At 37.9% G+C, this 18043-nt stretch overlaps 1 protein-coding gene across 1 annotated transcript in view; it reads left to right on the forward strand.

Annotated features, from left to right (window-relative positions):
• Positions 1-18043, forward strand: part of GABRA2 (gamma-aminobutyric acid type A receptor subunit alpha2) — a 59539-nt gene that overhangs the window by 3633 nt on the left and 37863 nt on the right. The window contains exons 2-3 of the mRNA XM_009641241.2: positions 370-458; positions 3015-3130. Of these exons, the coding sequence (XP_009639536.2) occupies positions 370-458; positions 3015-3130 (205 nt within the window). The remainder of the gene's footprint in view (positions 1-369; positions 459-3014; positions 3131-18043) is intronic.

The following is an 18043-nucleotide window of genomic DNA, read 5'->3' on the forward strand; positions in this document are numbered from 1 at the left end:
CGCCCGCCCCCCCCGGCTGCGGTGCGCCGTAGTGAGGCGAGGAATGGTTAAACCCCCATCTTTTTATACATACGGTTTTTATTTTTTGTTCCTTTTCGTCTTGGGGCTTTCAGCTTACGGAAAAGGAAAGCATCTGATGCGTCTGCTCACATGCCACTTTTGATCATGCGTTGCCTCTTTGCACAGAGCAGGATCGTTGGGAAAGATGGAGATACAATAAGTTGCTAGGAGTGAAAAGTGCTGCAGAAATCCGGTGGTTTCCTTTCTCCGCTGAAGTGACATATTTTTCCTCGGGTTAAGTTGAAAGCGCTGCTTGGCAGAGACTGACTGTAGCTGAGAGTGGGGTCTGTGTTTTTCTTGCACGGTTAGGTTTTGCAAAGAGCAGCGATGAAGAGGAAGCTGGCACTCTCCGAGATGCAGTTGGTTCTTCTCGTTTTATTGGTGTGGCTACCAACAAGGTGAGAGGATGTTTAATTTTGCTCTTCGGTACAAACATGTATGTTAATGATCTGCTCAGGGTAAGCTCGTGTGAGAGGTTAGAAAAGTATAGTATGTAGTAATGTAATTAAAAAACCTTTCTTGGCTATTTGAATGCAGTATTACATAGTTGCCAGAGCAAATGCAGTAGAAGGTAGTGTAGGGACCATATAAACCTAATCTATCGTCCTTAAACAGTTTGTGAATTGGTGCTTCATTTCACCGTTAAAAAAGATAATTCCTTTAAATGCCTTACTGGATCGTAAAGATTTATTGGAGTTACTGTATCACTGTGATTCTGTACCATATGGAACTGTTAAGATGGAGAAATGAAGTCAAATAGCAAATCACAGTCTCTAAAATAATGCTCGCATATATTTTAATACGGGCATGCTTTTTTTTTTTTTTGGTCTTTTTTTTGGTCAACATAACAGAATTCAAAATGATACTTAAGCTTCAAACCTCTAGGTGGAGATAGCATACAACTTCACAATCACAGATAATAAAACAATAGGCTCATTTATTAATCAACTTTTCTTATGTTGTTTAAAGTTCTCTGTTTCTAAAGTGACAACATGAGAGTAAGTGATTGTAATCATGTAACAGTTTTGTGTTGCCCACAGTCCCTAAACCTGCGATTAATTGTAGTTTGTAACTTCGGTTTGCTTGCTTTGGTTCCGACTGCAGTAGGTCTTGTCCTAATGTGGTAAGGGTCGTAAGCTAAATAGTGCAAGTTTCCTATGATTTAAGTCTGCATTTATTTTCATCTATTTCCTAGTGAACAAAATATTTCCTGAAACTATGTTTCCTATTTCACTTTATGCCTGCCTATGGTGCAGTATTAGTTGAGTCACAGTGGGCCAGATCCTGCAAGCCCTACTCAAGTGAGTAATCTCACTGACGTCAAAGAGACTACATGCGTAATTAAGGAGTTTATGCCTGAGTAAAGTTTACAGGATTCAACCCTAATTTGATATGGTTGCATGATCTAATTTTTCAGTGGTATCCTGAGTTCAGAAAAATGTTGTATCTCAAAAAGAAGCTTAAAAGAGACAGAGACCTACAGTACAGAAATACATTTTAAAATTAAAAAAAATGAGCCATCCAGTAATTAAAATTAAGAAAAAACTCACACATCGGTAAAATCACACATGACATTTTGGTATGCTCCTTGGAAGTTACCTGATTTTGGTCGATTCTATGGTTTATGTGATGGATAGCACAGACTGCAATGATTTACATTTAAGTACTTCCTCCATGCTGTTGAATTGGGGACCAACATAAAGCTCCGTCTTTAATAATTTTGTAGCTTGCTTTAGAGAAAATGTCACCCAAACCTACTTCTGGTTTTGGAGGAGGAGGAAAACATGCTTGGTTTTTTTGACATTCAAAATGCCTTGATTGGTAGTTCATTTAGAGATGATAAATACTCAAAACATTTCAGGTTAAAAATTTAGATGGCTGAAAAAGGCACGAATGATAATGTGTGTAGCATATGCTGCTTCACCTCCTTGATACTAATATTCTGCTATTAAGCAGGTAAGACTGATAGGCTCGTGCATTTCACATGCATGGTGCTTAAAATTGTTGGCACAGTAACATTTGCATGTTTAAGTAAGGCTTTCTGCATGGGAGCGTTTCCCCAGTACGCAAAACCTTTGGTCTGGGTGTCCAGGTCTGGGGGGAGTGTGCAGCACCACAGCTGGCTGGGCAGCAGATTCGTGTTCCAGCCCCTAGTGTTTTCCACAGAGCTATGACCCATAAAGGCTGTAACATCTCTTTCTTTATTGGGGATGTTTGAAACCATCGATGATCTATAGATTCTTCTTGACATTTCATTTATGATTTTTTTTCTGCCCAACTTTTATAGGGTTTGTCTGCATCTAGTGGAACATCAGATAGCGCTTTTTGTAACAAAATAGCTTTTTAGAAACATGAAGGCTATCCATGGCTATCCTGCAGCTTGCTAGTCAGCATCCTTGTTCCCACCCACCAAATACTGACATCAGAGGACTCCCTGAGCATGATCGCTGGAGTTTTCCCTCATGTTAGTTCTTCTGGTCATGTACATTACATGACCATTGGGTGGAAGCATATCCACAGGATTTATCCAGAGATAGAGTATACTTAGGTGAGGACAGACAGGATAAAGCTGGAAGGAGACAATTTTGTCCGTGGGAACCTGGGTTATCAGTCCAGGAGTGACATGCCACCAAGGCCTGGGAAGCTCGTTTAGGTTTTTGCACCTGCACAGCCAAATGTGTTAGCAGAGCTTGAAGTTGCAGTCACGGTGATGCAATGTTGACTAGGAGTAGAGGCTACTGGAAAATAACTTCGTGGAAATTTTAAATAGCACATCATCGACTCTTACGTTTCTGAACATGTTATATATAACTTGTGTATTCATATAGTCTTAACTACACCCTTCCTTTTTGAGGGCAGCAAGTTAAATATTCAAGGCCAGCCTGCAAAAACTGCATGTTGAGTGTACATTAAAACCTATCTAGCACTTTCTAAAATGTAAAATGTCCATTTAGATCAGTGCTGGCTGACTCCCTGGAAGACGAAGCTAAGAATAACATCACCATCTTTACAAGAATTCTAGACAGACTTCTGGATGGTTATGATAATCGTCTCAGACCTGGATTAGGAGGTAATAAAAACAATTAAAGATTGATTTTAAAAAAATCAGTTTTAATGTTCAGATTTTATGCAGTGATATTCTTCCTTCAGGGTGTTGGGTTTTTTTTTTCCTAACAACTGGTATGTATCTTGATAAATTATTTATAGCTCTATATTCACCCAGCTGAATCATTTGAAGTTTGAAGAAGATAACATCTATGAATGGAAAGGAAGCACTTTCACACATTTATCTTAAGTAAAAAGAAAAAAAAAATCTGGTGATTTAACATAGTAAAACAGAATGAGAACAAAAATAACATCTACAGCTGTTATTCCGGTCAGGGAATTTTGGTTGAGCAAGGAATGCAGGCTTGATTCCCTGCAATGCGATGAGTGTATGTTTTCAGAAGTCTGCACAAGTGGTTCATGTGGTATGTGTAAAATCCACATTTCAGATTCATTCCTTGTCCCAGTAAATTCAATGGGAATGTTGTATTTTTGACTTCCTTGGAATTAGGAATTCACTAGTAATTAGCATTTTGTTTCTGGGCACCTTGCATGTATTTGGGCATTTGAAAAAAAAAAAGAAAAAAAGGAATATTGGAGGACAGAAGTCACTGCATTCTCGTGCCACAACTGTCAGTTATTTTTCAAAAGGTCCATTCCCATTTTCATTTTAAAGCTGTATGGCAGCTCATGTAAGTATATAAGCAAGAAATCTAAATAATTTGTTTGGTATTGGAAGTATTACTGTGCAAAAAGATCTCTATGGTATGGGGAGGGGCAGAATATCTTGGGTTTGATGCTATTTTATCTACTATTACTGTTTATCTAATAATATTTCTGTACTGACTACAACACTGTTACTATTATTATTATATGTAACAGTTTCGGTCATTGTGATTTTCAACCTGGAGACTGTTTCAGGTTGCTAAAACTAATTCTAGCGCAAAATCCCTAGGAGCCATTCCTGTTACTGTTGATTTCAGTAAGATCAGGCCCAAAGCTAGAGACCTGCTCTAACTTCCACGGAAATTACTCTAACAACTCCGTTTGATCAAATTAGGAATTAGTTAAAGCTCACAGTTTTTAGCCAACACTCTTCCATCCTGACCTGTGGCTCTGCTGCTGTTCTGGTTCTGGAGAAGCTTGGCTTGCATCTGACACAGCACAAAGTGGGAGCTGGCACTGGCTGAAAACAGCTCTCTCATTATACGTTAATCTTAACCTAGGATATCATTTCCATTTCTGGCCTCTGTACAGTGGCAACTTGTGAAGTAGTTTATATTTAAGGACTTTTTGATTTAGATGATCTATAAAATGAGACATACAGCACTGTTGATGTGAGAATTTATACAGTTATGTTTTTACATGGAGATTCCATTTCTTTGCAAAATACCTGAATTTAAGAATTTAGAGATAGTATAAACATACAGTGCCTTGCAGGTGACTTGCAGAAACATTTCATATCACAAAGCTTGTGTTTAATTGGCAGGGCTTTTAAAATCATGTTTTTTATTAGAAAAATAATGAAACATTCTTTTCTTGTTTACAAAAAGGAATGTGCCATTTAATGAGAGCAGTCTGCAGTTCCTTTGCATATCATGTATTCTTTTTAATATTAAAATTCATATTGTTGAAAACATGAATTTGAAAAATTATTTTTCTAATGGATTTTTATTTTCAATTTTCCGTTAAATCTACTTCAAAATACATCCTCTTTTTCTTTGCCAAGCCTCCTAGGTAATTAAAATATACTTTGGGAGCATAAAAATTAGAGAATTAACATCTGTTTGATATTGGCGTACATGGCAATCAACCCATGCAGAACATGTGTGAAATGAAACTGTGTCATGCATATTAAACCGTGATGATTCATGATACATTAATCTTAATCTGCAAGAATACTTCAGTTGTGGATGGACAGATTCTTAGAGTTCTAAAGAACGCTTGTAAAATCCATGGTATGAAATATACCAAACAATGCATTTGTACATAATGCTTAGTAATTACAGAGTTTTATATTTCAGGAATTTGGTAGCACTTTGTTCCTTTTTCTCTATTAACCTGTACTCAGCAAATAAAATCAGAAATAATTCATCTTTTTTTTTTTAAACACTATGTGCCTAGTGAGTCTTGATAGTTTCTAAAAGTGTTTATTTTGCATAGACTACTCCATTTTGATCATGCCACATGTCATTAATTTAATATACTAAGTCTCAGTTCTGTTCTACTTGCATTTATATGAATCTGAAATAATTCAATTGAAACAAGTAGAGCATTTACTTTGGCATAGCAGCTTGCACTACCCTGCTGCACTACTATGACTGAGATCGCAATCTGGCCTAACATGTACTACAACAGAAATAGTCCAGGGTCTGAGATAGATTCTTTTGAAGTCTTTTGAAAGCAAGAGCTATTCACCGGCCCACTTTCACCTGTTGTGAGAGACATTTTCAGAGTTGTCTTACAGCAAAAATTCAGCTCATTGTAAAGAATTATTCATCTCAAAAAAGTTTTTAGTAATGACAAGTGTCAGCTTAACACTAGCATTTTAGCTAGTTATTGACCAACAAAATGGAAACATATAGGCTCCTTCAAAGAATGTATATAAATTCAACTAAGTAATTGTCTGTTTGGGAATTTGTTCTTGAATTTAGGGATAGACTTATAATGAATTTTACTGGGAGACTTGGTGTGAGCACTTACAGTAGGTGACTTGAGGCTTTACTGATACATCGATACACTTCAGAACCGAGTCCTGTTTTCTGTAGGCTGTTAAGGCAGCTTTAACTTTTACTGGTGATGCAGCTCTGTCGTATAAACAGAGTTTGGCTGCTGGCTACTGGCTGTCCTAGCAGCTGGGATCCTTGAATGATGTATGACCACTATAGTGATGAAATAGCCTGCAAAATGGGTGTGGGCAGGGAAAAGAAGGCACTGCACTGTCCCCTGCAGCCAGAGATTTCTCATATGACTTAGATAATACCCCAGCCTACTGTGTTGATATGGATAGGCATGAGGGTATTCAAGGGGAGATAATTTTTTCTCTGTACTCATTTTATGCAAAGCACAGGATTGCAGCTGGAACACTCTTGACTGCACTCTCAGTTCTGAGATGAGCTATTTTACCCAAACATTCCATGGCATTTCTGTTTAGACATCAATATAAATTACAAGTTTGGTTTCAAAACAAATTCCCTATGTCATTAGCACTAGTTTGTATGAAATACAGCCATGCAAATGACAAGTCATAAAGACTTTGATTGTTTATGATTTTTCTTCAAAATCATGAAAGTATTTTCTTCTACCTATTTGCTGTAATGTTTGCAAGACACTTAGGATAGCACTTTTCCATAAATCCTTTGAATTTTATTAGCATATAGAAAAAGAAATCCACAAAACAATGGGCACTAAAACTAAGCAAAAGACCAAAAGAGAATTTAGATCTTCAAATAATGAGACAACTGAATGTTGAAGCTGAGCTACAGCTGCATTCAAATCTGGAAGTGATTGAATTATCTGTCTGCTCTGTCTGCTTTCCTCTGCCCCGTGGACAGACATGATTGAAGGAAAAAGGGACGTAGATTAAGGCAATCCCCTCTTTTAATATGTTGATGTACTTGTGTATTAGGTGTATCAGCGAACACGTACATGTTTTTTAAAATGGTAGCTTCTTTTTAAAGATGAAAAAGAGAAAGGAAGGGAGAAGGAATGGAGATGGTGCTGGGATTTTGGTATCATATTGGATACTTCAGTAGTCTTACCATCTCCATAAGCTGTTCAGCCTGCTTTGCTTTCTCACGTTTGAAATCGGTCGGTTCCAGCAGCTATAGAACTTCTGTGTGTTCTACTCTCTGGAATTTATAAAATATAATTGAATACAAGACTTAGACAATACGGAATTTAAATCTTGAATAAAACCACAAAGGGAATTTACAAGGACAGAGGACTGGACTTCATTGCCTGAAGGCCAGATTTTCAACTGCCATATTGACATCAAAAAGAGATATGCAAATTTATACAATTTGAGGATCTTCCCACAAACTGTGGTCAGTCTCACCAGCTTCAGGAATGGCATTCTCATTGTAACCAAGGAGGTGAATGCTGGTTATTAAAAAAAATGAGGAAAATCAGACAGTAGGTAGGTGAAAACTAAATGCCACTGTGGTTCTGTTTTGGAGAATCCATCTCTGCTGCAAGCTGACTTTCAGATGGTCTGATTGCTTTAAACAAGAATCTCCATTGTGTTTCACTTGTAGACATATGCAAACCTTTTTTTTTTTCACAACATTTTGTAAATAAATTGAGCAGGAAAACCAAAGAGAACTGAGAAGGATTATTGCTATCGGAGAGATGGTGAGCAGTGAGCACTTGCAAGTATGATCATTCATCTTTGCAGACCTGGATATATCGTTGCATAGAATCGGTGTAGTAGCATAGAGTATCAGATTCTGTGATTAAAAGTTGTATGATGTGCTCACCAATATGAGCTAAAAGGGAGAAAACATTTTTTTCACAAAAAGACTTTTCTCCCCCCCTCAAATCAGGAGATAAATATATGTGTGTGTGTTTGTCAAAGTGTTGTATGTTTTTCAGTTGCCAGGAAACAAGGCCCTGATCATATGCTGATAATCCGGAATATGTTAAACTTAGGGCAGTATATTTATATTTCTTTGTGACTCAGAGTTTTTAATCAGCTTTAGAAGAGTTTGTAGCTGTAGCGGTCTCCTAGCTGGGCATTCAAACTTAGCGGTGTTTGTCAACCTCATTATGCTGAATAGACATTCAGAGTATCCTACAAGAAGGTCCTTTGACTATTTTTGCCACAGAACACGACAGGAAAGCTTTCGCTACTGTTTTTAAAGGAAAAAGTGCAGTTCCCCTGCTCAGTTGCTTCCTTAGCCCTTATTTGCTCCAGTTTAATCTTCTGGAAATGGTAAAGTCTCTCTGCCAGTGCTAGTGCAGAGCAATTCAGAGCAGCACCTGTGTTTTCTGAAAGCCCGCTGTCAATGTAGTTATGCCGGGATACAAAGGTGTAAACTACTGTATGCTCTTTCTTGGGTGTACCTGGAAGTGTCAAATGGAATCTGGCCATAATAGTGCTTTCAGAGCAGCCAGTGAGAAACTGGGATTAATTTGTTAGTTATGTACAATGTATATTGGCAAAAAGCATTCCTTGTAAAAAATGGAAAAGCAATAGAGAGGAGGATATGAAAACCTCATTTAATTAGTTATCCAAGGCATGCAAATAGTGCTAAATTCCAAGAACAGAACTAACTCAGTAGCTATAAGCATTCTAGGGAATGAACCATTAGGGAAGTGGAAGGTTACCCCCCCACACCTCCCGCCTCAGAAACTTGTGATACTGATGAACAAATGAGCAAAAATGATGGAGGGTAGGATGGTGGCTGAGGAACTAAACAAAGCTTGCTTGCTTGCTTATTTATTTATTTACCTATCTATTGAAAGTCTGTGGATAAATCAACAGTGAAGATAGCGCAATAATTTTAATGTTACAACTGTGCAGGGTATTGAAATCAGGAAAAAGTGTTGCACCGTGCAAAATGGCAAAAATGCTATGCTTCACAACAGTTAACAAAAATCTAGGTACTTTACAGTAAAGTTTATATGCCTATAAAGGAGCTTGTCTGGGAGGATCTCCCAGTTCACTGAACATGTATATTCAGTACTTAATTTTTTTCTTTTTTCCTGGCAAAGCATCAACTTTTGCTTCTAATGCTAGAAATACTGCTGATGACACCAAGGTTGAATTAAGGCTTTGCTTACTTTTATCTGAGCTACAAGGAAGACATGAAAGCAGATTCTGCAGATTTCTGGAGCTCATTGAAGCTCAATGTAAATCAGGCTGATGGGATGGTTTAATTTTTCAGCCAGATTTGATGGACTAAGCCAAACAGCCTTTTTTTCAGTGATACATTTATTCTGGGTTATTTAGAAACCAGCTGAAAAGTGGTGGCCTTGCTGATATCCAAGGTATTCTACTGTTGACTGCTTCCCACTAAGGCCTCTTATCGTGTTACATAAATCTTGCAGTGAGTTTGCTATCTGAAATATAGAGCTGCTTCTCACTAAAGCTGACTAGTTTTAATAGCTAAGTACCAAAGGACTGCAATATTATAGTTCCAAAATTTTTATTAGCCTTTTGAAATGATACAATTTGTGTAATGCCACCTGAATTGGAAATATAATTATTATTTAAATAATCTAACTCTGAAACATTTTCAGAATATTTAAGCGCATTAGAAATGCATGCAGGATATCTTTGGGGGATTTTAATGGATTTCATGGATTTTTAGTAGTGGATTTTAACCAAGCAAAAAGTGAATTTAAAATGTAGAAATCAATGCGTGTGTTGCTTACAATGAAAAAAACCCATTAATCATTCTGTAGCAACAAAGACACATTTTGTAATACAAAATTAATAGTATTCTGGGTGACAGTAAAAGGTGTACTTATAAGCAGTACCAGGGAAATCCTTTACCGTTTACTGCTATGATGTAGCCATGGAGTACTCTGTGTATTCTTTGTATAGGAGACAACTCTTTGTATAGTTAAGTTTCAAATCTTTTCTTTAATAAAGTATACCAAAAAAAAAGAGTGCTAAGTAAAGAATGTAAGAAGGAAGCTACAGAGATCTCCTATTCAGTTGTATAGTCACCTAAAGGTATTAAGAAAGTTCTGGTGAAGAACTATTAAGCCAGGAGTTAATAAAAGCATTGATGCTCTTTGAATTTTTGGGTTTAGATATAAAGGACACAGACAGTATTTGGAATACGCTGTCCTTCACAGATCTGGCAAAATGGACCTTAGGAGTATGCTTGATTTAAGGAAAATGGTAGTTACCCAAGAACCCAAGAACCTCTAAACCCTGCCCTTCTGAAGTGTCCCGACAGAGGTCTTCCTTTTTGCTGCTTCTGTTTTCATAGTTGCCTTTTCCCTTTCTAAATACTTACCTATTTTATACATTCTTCTAGAAAGTGCCCAGCTCTCTTCTTTGATCAAAATTCCATTAATTTATTTCACTCCATCTAAATATAGCTTTCCCCAAATCCAGGCCAGACATGCCATGTAGATGCAGCTGTCTAATTTTGCTTTTTTTTTTTTTTTTCCCCATGGTATGAAACCCAGACTTGCCTTACCCTCCTCCCAAGTACAGTTGCTTACATCCAGCTGCCTGAAAGATTTCATAACTAATGAAACTGGATTGGGGGGGTTTGAAATGATGTGAAGGCAGACTCCTGGGTTGGTAGAAAGCAAAGATCTTTCTCTACCCACATGTATGGCCTTCCTTTTGTGCCAGTATAATCTTGGTGGTGGTGTTGAGTTGTCTGAGAGAGAACTGTTGCTTCTGGCAGTATTCCTGACTACGTATTCCCGCTTCTGTTTTCGTGGAGTGCCACCATTTCGTGACCATTTTTACCAATAACCTTTTCAATGCACAATCTAGTGCATCCAATTTTTAGAATTAGTAGTGTGGAGAGAGAGAGGTATTTTATCAACAAGGATCATGCAGAAGGACAGTGTAACTGCCCGTACATTAAAACTGCATCCGCTTTGGTTTTTAAGGTATTTTGGTCTGTATTAATGGTTGGTATTATTAACTCTTATTAGTGGTTACTATGAGTATCTAACAGTACCTTCTAAAGACTCCAAGAAACAGATGCGAAGTAGAACACAACATTGTTTTGCAACCACATAGGATTTGAGTAATACAAGCCAAGGTGAAAACCAGTGTGAGCAAGGAACAGGGGAAAGGGCAGGACAAAAAAGATGGAGAGTGAAGGAGGGAGGTGAAATGGTGATACTAAACATTGGCCACTTTTAAAGAACGGGCATATTAAGACAGGTGAATGATAGTTTTTTCAAACACCCTTTGGAAACTTGAAAGTAGAATAATGTAAGCAGTTTTATCTTTATGGTATATGCATGCATTTGAATTTTTGACATTAGTGTTTTTTTAACCAGTCATCTGTCTCAAAATGCAGCTATAAAGGATATATCAGATAACATTTTGTGTTGCTGTACAATTCACCAGCCTGCTAAATTAAAACATCAGCAGATTTTGAATTAATACTGTCAAAAGTCTAATAAATTTTAATGATAAAAATCAAAGCACTTTAATATGCCAAGATTAATCTTTAAATACGTTTTTATGTCTGTTTTTTTCAGGTTAATGCTTGAATTAAATTAATCACAAGCTAAAGGAAGTTTTGTTTACTACTGTCATCCTAATAATAGTTTGCTTTATACTGCAGAGTATGTTAGCACTAGTTTTTTGAAATTGTCTGTACATTGGGAAGGTATGATTCTGCTAACCTTCTGGAGGTGGTGTTGCTATTTGGGAACCGTTCGTGTGATTAGTTTGTAGCACATGGCTCTTGATTTACATTCCGTAATTCCTTGCCATATGTTGAGGGCTATTTAATAATTAGAGCAGTTAACTCTGTGAAAGCAGTGTAAATCAATTTCCCTCTTACCTAGGATTATTGTGCACATCAGAGGACATGAAACATTTTAGTAAAGTTGTGTAGCTGCAGTCAGAGATTGGGTTTAGTTGCATCTGAACAAATTATATTTATTCTTTATGTCCATACCTACATATTTGGTCCTTCATGTGCTTTTTTTTTGCTGAACCAGTAGAGATCATGCATCCTCATCTGCATTTGTTTGGGAAAAACATGGATGCCCCATGTTCCATCTGCTTAATCTGTGTTTTTTACAAACTGTAAATTGTATCTTGTAATCATGTAGTGTTATGACTAATAGAGCTGATTGCAATCCAAATTCAGTGCCATGGACCACTGACCTTCACTATGTTCTGACACATATAGTTCAATAGGAATCAGTTAAAAACTGATGTATGCGATGTAACCTACATGTCCGTTATATGTACATCATGGCTTTTCTCACAGCAGTGACACTGAAAATTTATCCTGAGAACTCAGACTACTTTGCAAAAGGGGTGACTTTTATATCTGAGTAAATACAAAAGGCACCTGAGAGTGAAGTAACTGGGAGGTGTGATCCACCATTGCTAATGGAACAGTTCCATGTCTCCAAGCCCCAGAACAGTGCTCTGTTTTACAGGTCACATAATTTCTAATGCAGATTTGACCTGAGTGGAGAGGTTTATACAGAAGATATATGCCACTTGGAAAGATGACTTCTAAATAAGATGGTTTTTGATAGTCCTATTTTTTTTTCTTGAAGTGTTTATAGACTGCTTGCATTTGTGATCTTTCATGTGAATGTAGTTTTCTGGAGTTTCCTCTCTGCCTTTAACACCTTCTTCTGTTTTAATTTAAAAAAAATACATCTTCTTGATTCTTTAAATACCTGAATGTCAGAAAAGCAATGTATCTTCTGACTGAAAGAATGCTCTGTCATTAGGAGTTCTTCTCTTTGTTGGTCTCCATTTCTTGGTGCTGATTCTGTCACCCAAGAGAGGTAACTGTCTTCAACACATTCCCTGCTTTTTCTCTCTTGTATCTATTATCAGTTGTCCTAAGATAGCAGGTTATTCAGACCGCTTCTATCAGGAGATTGGGAGTTATTAGCACCATCCTTTTCTGTTCCCTCAAGTGTGTGAGTCTTTTGGCACAACCGCGGAGAGCAGAAAGAGAATGGGGGGGGAAGGAGAGTCTGCATTTATCTTTAAGAATTTAGAGGTGGGTTGAAGGAACAATTCCTGCCCTGAATAAACCAGCTTAATGTTCTAGATATTTCCTTCTGACTGACAACCTAAATGCTACTGTAGATGCCTTTTAATTCTCATTATTTGAAGTACTTTATATTTTTCACAATTTATAGAAGTCCCTCTGGATGAGAAGAGGCTGAGGAACAGTTGTAGTGTGAAGTTTATAAATGAGAAAAACCAGAAATTTGAGTTTTAGATTCAGTCCCGTGTTGCTAAAACCCCTCTGCATCCTGAGGGCATGCTGTGGCATTTCACGGACTGTCCTTATCGCTGTCCATAGTGTTAATTGACTACCAAACAATGAACTTCTTTCTACTAGATCTTTAAATGTGAACTTGGTACTGCATTGCCTCATGCAGTTTCTGAACAAAAGGGAAGATATTTCCTCCTGGGAAAATAAATAAATAAAGAAAGATGAGAAGGAGAAATATAAATGCCTGTTGTTTGAGATAAGGGAATGGTCGCATCCTTAATAATCCCTTTCCATCTGCTGGGTGCTAAAAGCTGTCAAAAATTTCTTTATTTTTTTTTACCAGGCATTTTGTCTTTAGTTGACCATAAAAAAATGAACAGATAATCTTATTTGCTGCTGCATAATATGCTATTTTTAAAATAACCAATTGTTTTAAAATAATATTCTGTGGTAGGTGCTGAACACATTTTCAGAAAGCCATAGTATCTGCTTAGAAGAACATGCACTTTAAGAAACTGGATTCTAATTAAACCCCTATTAGGCATTGTTTCAAAGAAAAAAAAATTACTGTTTTGTATTTTCTGCCTTTAAAAAAAAAAACCCTGTTAATTTAATATTAAAAGCAGATTCTTGTCCCAAATATATAGCGTTCCCACATATAGAGGCTTGATGTTTTCCGAAAGTCCCATGGACAGCCAGAGGGGAATTCTGTTGTCACAGGCTACCATAAAAGACAAGTTTGAGGCTGCTTAATCCAAGCTCTGAGAATATCCTGGGAGTATGTTTTAGAGGAGATTCTGGGAAACACTGCTGTCTGTAAAGTAGCTTGGAGGCATTCAAGTGACTTGGCTGTGGGACTTTTGAGTGCTACAGTACACTTCTTGTAGGTACATTACACAGCCTTAATCCAAGACCTTTTCTTTATTATTAACGAGATAACAGAGAGTAACTGACAGCTCTGTAACATGCTAAAATGGGATTTAAAAAAAGATTACTCTATTACTGTCCATGTTGTTATTTTTTGCTCATTTGGGGGGTACTTGTTCGATTTAAGTATTTATATGATTCTCTGTTGGGTCAAACCATGAACTCGTTTGTCAGGACCCCTGTTTAGCAAGAAGCTTATTATCCATGACCATCCCACGAGTTGTCCTGCCAAACAAAAAAATGTTAAGAATAAAAAAACGGCAGCTTGGCAGCCAGTCTGATTTTGTGCTGTGTCTCAAACCCCATGCCTCTATTCCTCCTTTCCCTGCATTTCAGCAATCATGAGGATCAGGGAACTGTAAAGAAAAAGTGTGTCTACCTGTTCTTATGCACCCTGGGTGTTTAGGGTGTTAACATATGCAGAACCTCCAGCTGATTTTAGTAAGTCTGTGCTAGCTTTTCTGAGAATATTAGAGTAGTCTGGATAAATGTTAATTTCCTGTACTTCATAGTTGTTTCACCTGGCTTAAAATAGGAACTGCTGGCTGGTTGATACAAGGATTAGAATGCTGTCTAGTTTTTTGACAGTGTGTCACAATCTTCTGAAATGCTATTACAGAATTTCGTACAGCATTACCTATTAAAAATATATTCAAGGCTTCTGCTGCAAAAAATGCATTAAGAGTGCCCACTAATACAGAGCTATTAAATAAGCACTACCTTTTTCTACCATTGATTCCTGTCATGCTTGAATGCAGAGTACAAGGCTAGCAGAAGATAAAAGAACTGTAGCTCCATTTTTAATGACTGTACGATCCAGGACTATAGTAACCAGGCACTATACATGGACAGTAAAATAAATCTGTCTTCAAGGATCGTCATTTTCAATGCTTTCTTAAGTCTGTTGATCTTTGGAGGAGCTCCATCAGCCTTTGGGACTTTGGAACATGTGAACTTCATACTTTGCTCTGCTAGCAGAGCCTTCAGAAGATGCCAACCTCTTATGACAATGAGTGTTTGCCACAGAACAAGCAAGACTGTTCTTCCCAGACCTTCATCCTGGTTTCTGTCAGCTCCAGTGTGCTGACTCTTTTTGCCACGGCTGACCACAGAGACAGACATTCTCTAAAGGCTTCCTCTGAAGTTGGCCATCACCAGGGGAAGCCTTTTTCACTAACTTCAGTGGGCTCTGGCACGCTACCCAAGTCTTCATTAAATAATTGAGAAGAGTAATAAGCACTGTGACAGTGTCTGGTTTAGCTTGCAAAAAGTAGTGTGTAGCCAAAGGGTGAAATACTGTATGTATTATGTATGTATTATCACAGTTCCTTGGTCACTCCAGTGTGAATTCTGTAGCTATTTCGCATGCCCTTGATGGAGAAGGACTTTGACCTTATGGTCAAAGGGAATAGGGGCATTATGAGAATCTGAGTTTTTTTTAATGTTGAAATGTGGGAGGTTACTGAAGGAGAGCTGCCTCTCATAACTTGTACTTTCCTTGGCCAGTTGACATGATACCAGCATAAGCCAAAGTGGCTCTTGAAATCTAACCTGGAGAAAATCCGGGCTGAATGGTCTTGGTTAGAAAAGCACCTGGGCCTGTGTAAGAGGAGATGAACAAAAAAATAACCTAGCAACTAAAATCAAGTGAGTCAGGTGCCACTGTGTAATAAAGGCACATCTTAAGGAGCCCAGACTTGGCCACTTTGTAACTGTAAAGAGAAACTTGAAGCTGCTGCTTTTTAAAAATGATACTGCTGTTGTGGGGAGATGTGTTTTGGAGTACAGAAGGGGCTGGCAGAGTGAGTGCATCAAATGGGGTGACTTATAAATGCTGTGATTTGCAATAAAGCACAGAGATTAAACCTGAAATTTTCCTAGAAGGGTACTACAGCAGAATTTGGACAGGGTGTTCCATGACTGTAAGTACCGAGGTCATAAAATTCAAACATTTAAAAAAAAAAAAAAAAAGAGAGAGAGAGGCTTCTGAATAAGTTTCTAAAATCTGAAATAATTTTGGGAATTGTTCTGCCTTACCTGCATGTTATGGTTTCCTTTCTAGTAGCACTCTAAGCAAAGTAGATGGAAATAGGGTTGCATGAGAATAACAACTTTGCCATCCCTACTGCTGTGATGACACCAATTCAGGTCGGTCCAAATAATTACTGATCCACTTTCATCAAGGTCTGCTCCCTTCCATTTCCAGACTTATTTGAATGTTCTTGTTCTCTTTGTCTTCCTCTGTCTCATTCTTTAGACAGTGCTGGGGCAGTCTGGTTCATTTTAGCTTTATCATGCTCATCCAGTTGATCTAAGCAATGCAGCAGTCCCATTTGTTACTCAGCCTGGTTATTATATACAGTTGCTTTGCATCCTGATGGAAGCTGTAGTGTCTAAAGGGATAAGGTTTAGTGCTGATGTTTTATTTTTCATTTGAATGCCATGTAGTTTTGGTTTGCTGCCAAATGTGTTGTGTTAGCAAAGTTCATTTTACTTCAACCTTTTAAGTAACCTATCTCAGTAACGTCACATTTCGTCCAGCCAAACTTGACTATGTTTTCACTTTCACGTTTCTATTGAACATTTTGTGTAACTCCAACTAAAAATGACTCACATTTGTTGTTTATTTTAGCACTGAATGCTTTTTATCTTTTTCCTTTTTTCTTGCTGTGTGAGGATGTTGTGAAAAGGGAACAAATGGAGATTTGGTGGACTTCATGGAAGTCTGGCTTTATGTGAACGGATTTCATATTACCTATGTGCTTAGATTGCACTTCCCAATGATTTCATTCACTCCTTCTTGTGCTTATTCTCAATATTTTGTTTCTTCCTTTGTTAATAGTACCATAGTCAAGACTACTGTTTATAATTACTCAGTTGTCTCAAATGTTTATACAACCAAAGCATCCATGTTCTATTAATATCTTTACAATGAACCTGTAAACTGGAGGAATACTCTGCTTAGAAGATAGGAGAAAAAATCCAGAAAGATGTCCAGATAGCTAACTGCTGTCTTAATCACTTGGCAGTTGATACCTCTGAGATTGTCAAAGTGTTGCTTGAGGTGCCAAAAGTCTATGAAGTCCAACAGTGATGACTGAGAGTATCCACATTTCTTGTTTTCACCACACAAAGAACCAATTAAGCTATGCACTTCTGGGTAGCTCTGAACTCTTTCTCAAGTTTAAGTACCTGCAGGATTCAAGCTAGACACTGGTTGATTAGTTGGCCCGATGTGATACGGGCTGCACCAGTCAGTACAGTAGCCTTCTCATTGGGAATGAAGTATGTTCTAGCTTAAATATCCTATTTATTCTCTACCTGATTTGGAAAAAGGATCTGAATCCTTGTCTCCCACTTTCCAACTCTGTTAACTCGTCACAGGGCTTTTGGTCATTCTGGGAGAGTGGTTTCTTCCACTGGTGATGTTTGACTTTGTATAAAATGTCTACATATCTGTCAGAATATTGACTGAGACCTGTGTTTTATACTGCTGGACTGTAGAGCCATTCAAAGTCTTTGGCCAATCAGCACCATACAGGCTGAGGGCTTAGGTTTGGCAGTGCCTGCCTCTCCTGGACCCCACGTGTAGTGGATTTCATTGCTTCAGACAGTGAGGTCTCCTTTGTGGGACATGGGGAAAGCTAGGCATGTTGGCACACCTCAGAAATGGTGTGGGCATAGCCTTAACTGTCTGCAAAAGCAGTTTGTAAAGTCAATAGGCAGAGTGGGGATCTGTCAAGCTAATTAAGAAATGCTGAAAAGAGGCATGCAGCTGAAGCCTTTTCTTACCAACCCAGGTGAAACATCCAAGTTTGGGTGGGAAAACATTCCCAGTCTCCATCTGTTCACAGTGGTGTGCCACCTCTAGAGCTCATGCCGTTCCTTCTCTCCTGAAAAGAGCCAGGAGAGTAGCTGATAGCCTGGGATGATGGAAACTTGTGAGAGCAATTGAGCACCTCTTGTCAAGTGCATGCTCTGATTTAAGGCAGAGACATGAACTCAAGTTACTGCATGTCAGGATCTGTCTTGACCACAAAGGTGAATTTTCTGAGATTGGGCATGCTTCCTCAGTCTTTGGAAGGAATTGTTCTGCTTTGTGT

Source organism: Egretta garzetta, unplaced genomic scaffold (assembly GCF_000687185.1).
Source record: "Egretta garzetta isolate BGI_Z169 unplaced genomic scaffold, ASM68718v1 scaffold256, whole genome shotgun sequence".
In the NCBI taxonomy this organism is placed as follows: domain Eukaryota; kingdom Metazoa; phylum Chordata; class Aves; order Pelecaniformes; family Ardeidae; genus Egretta; species Egretta garzetta.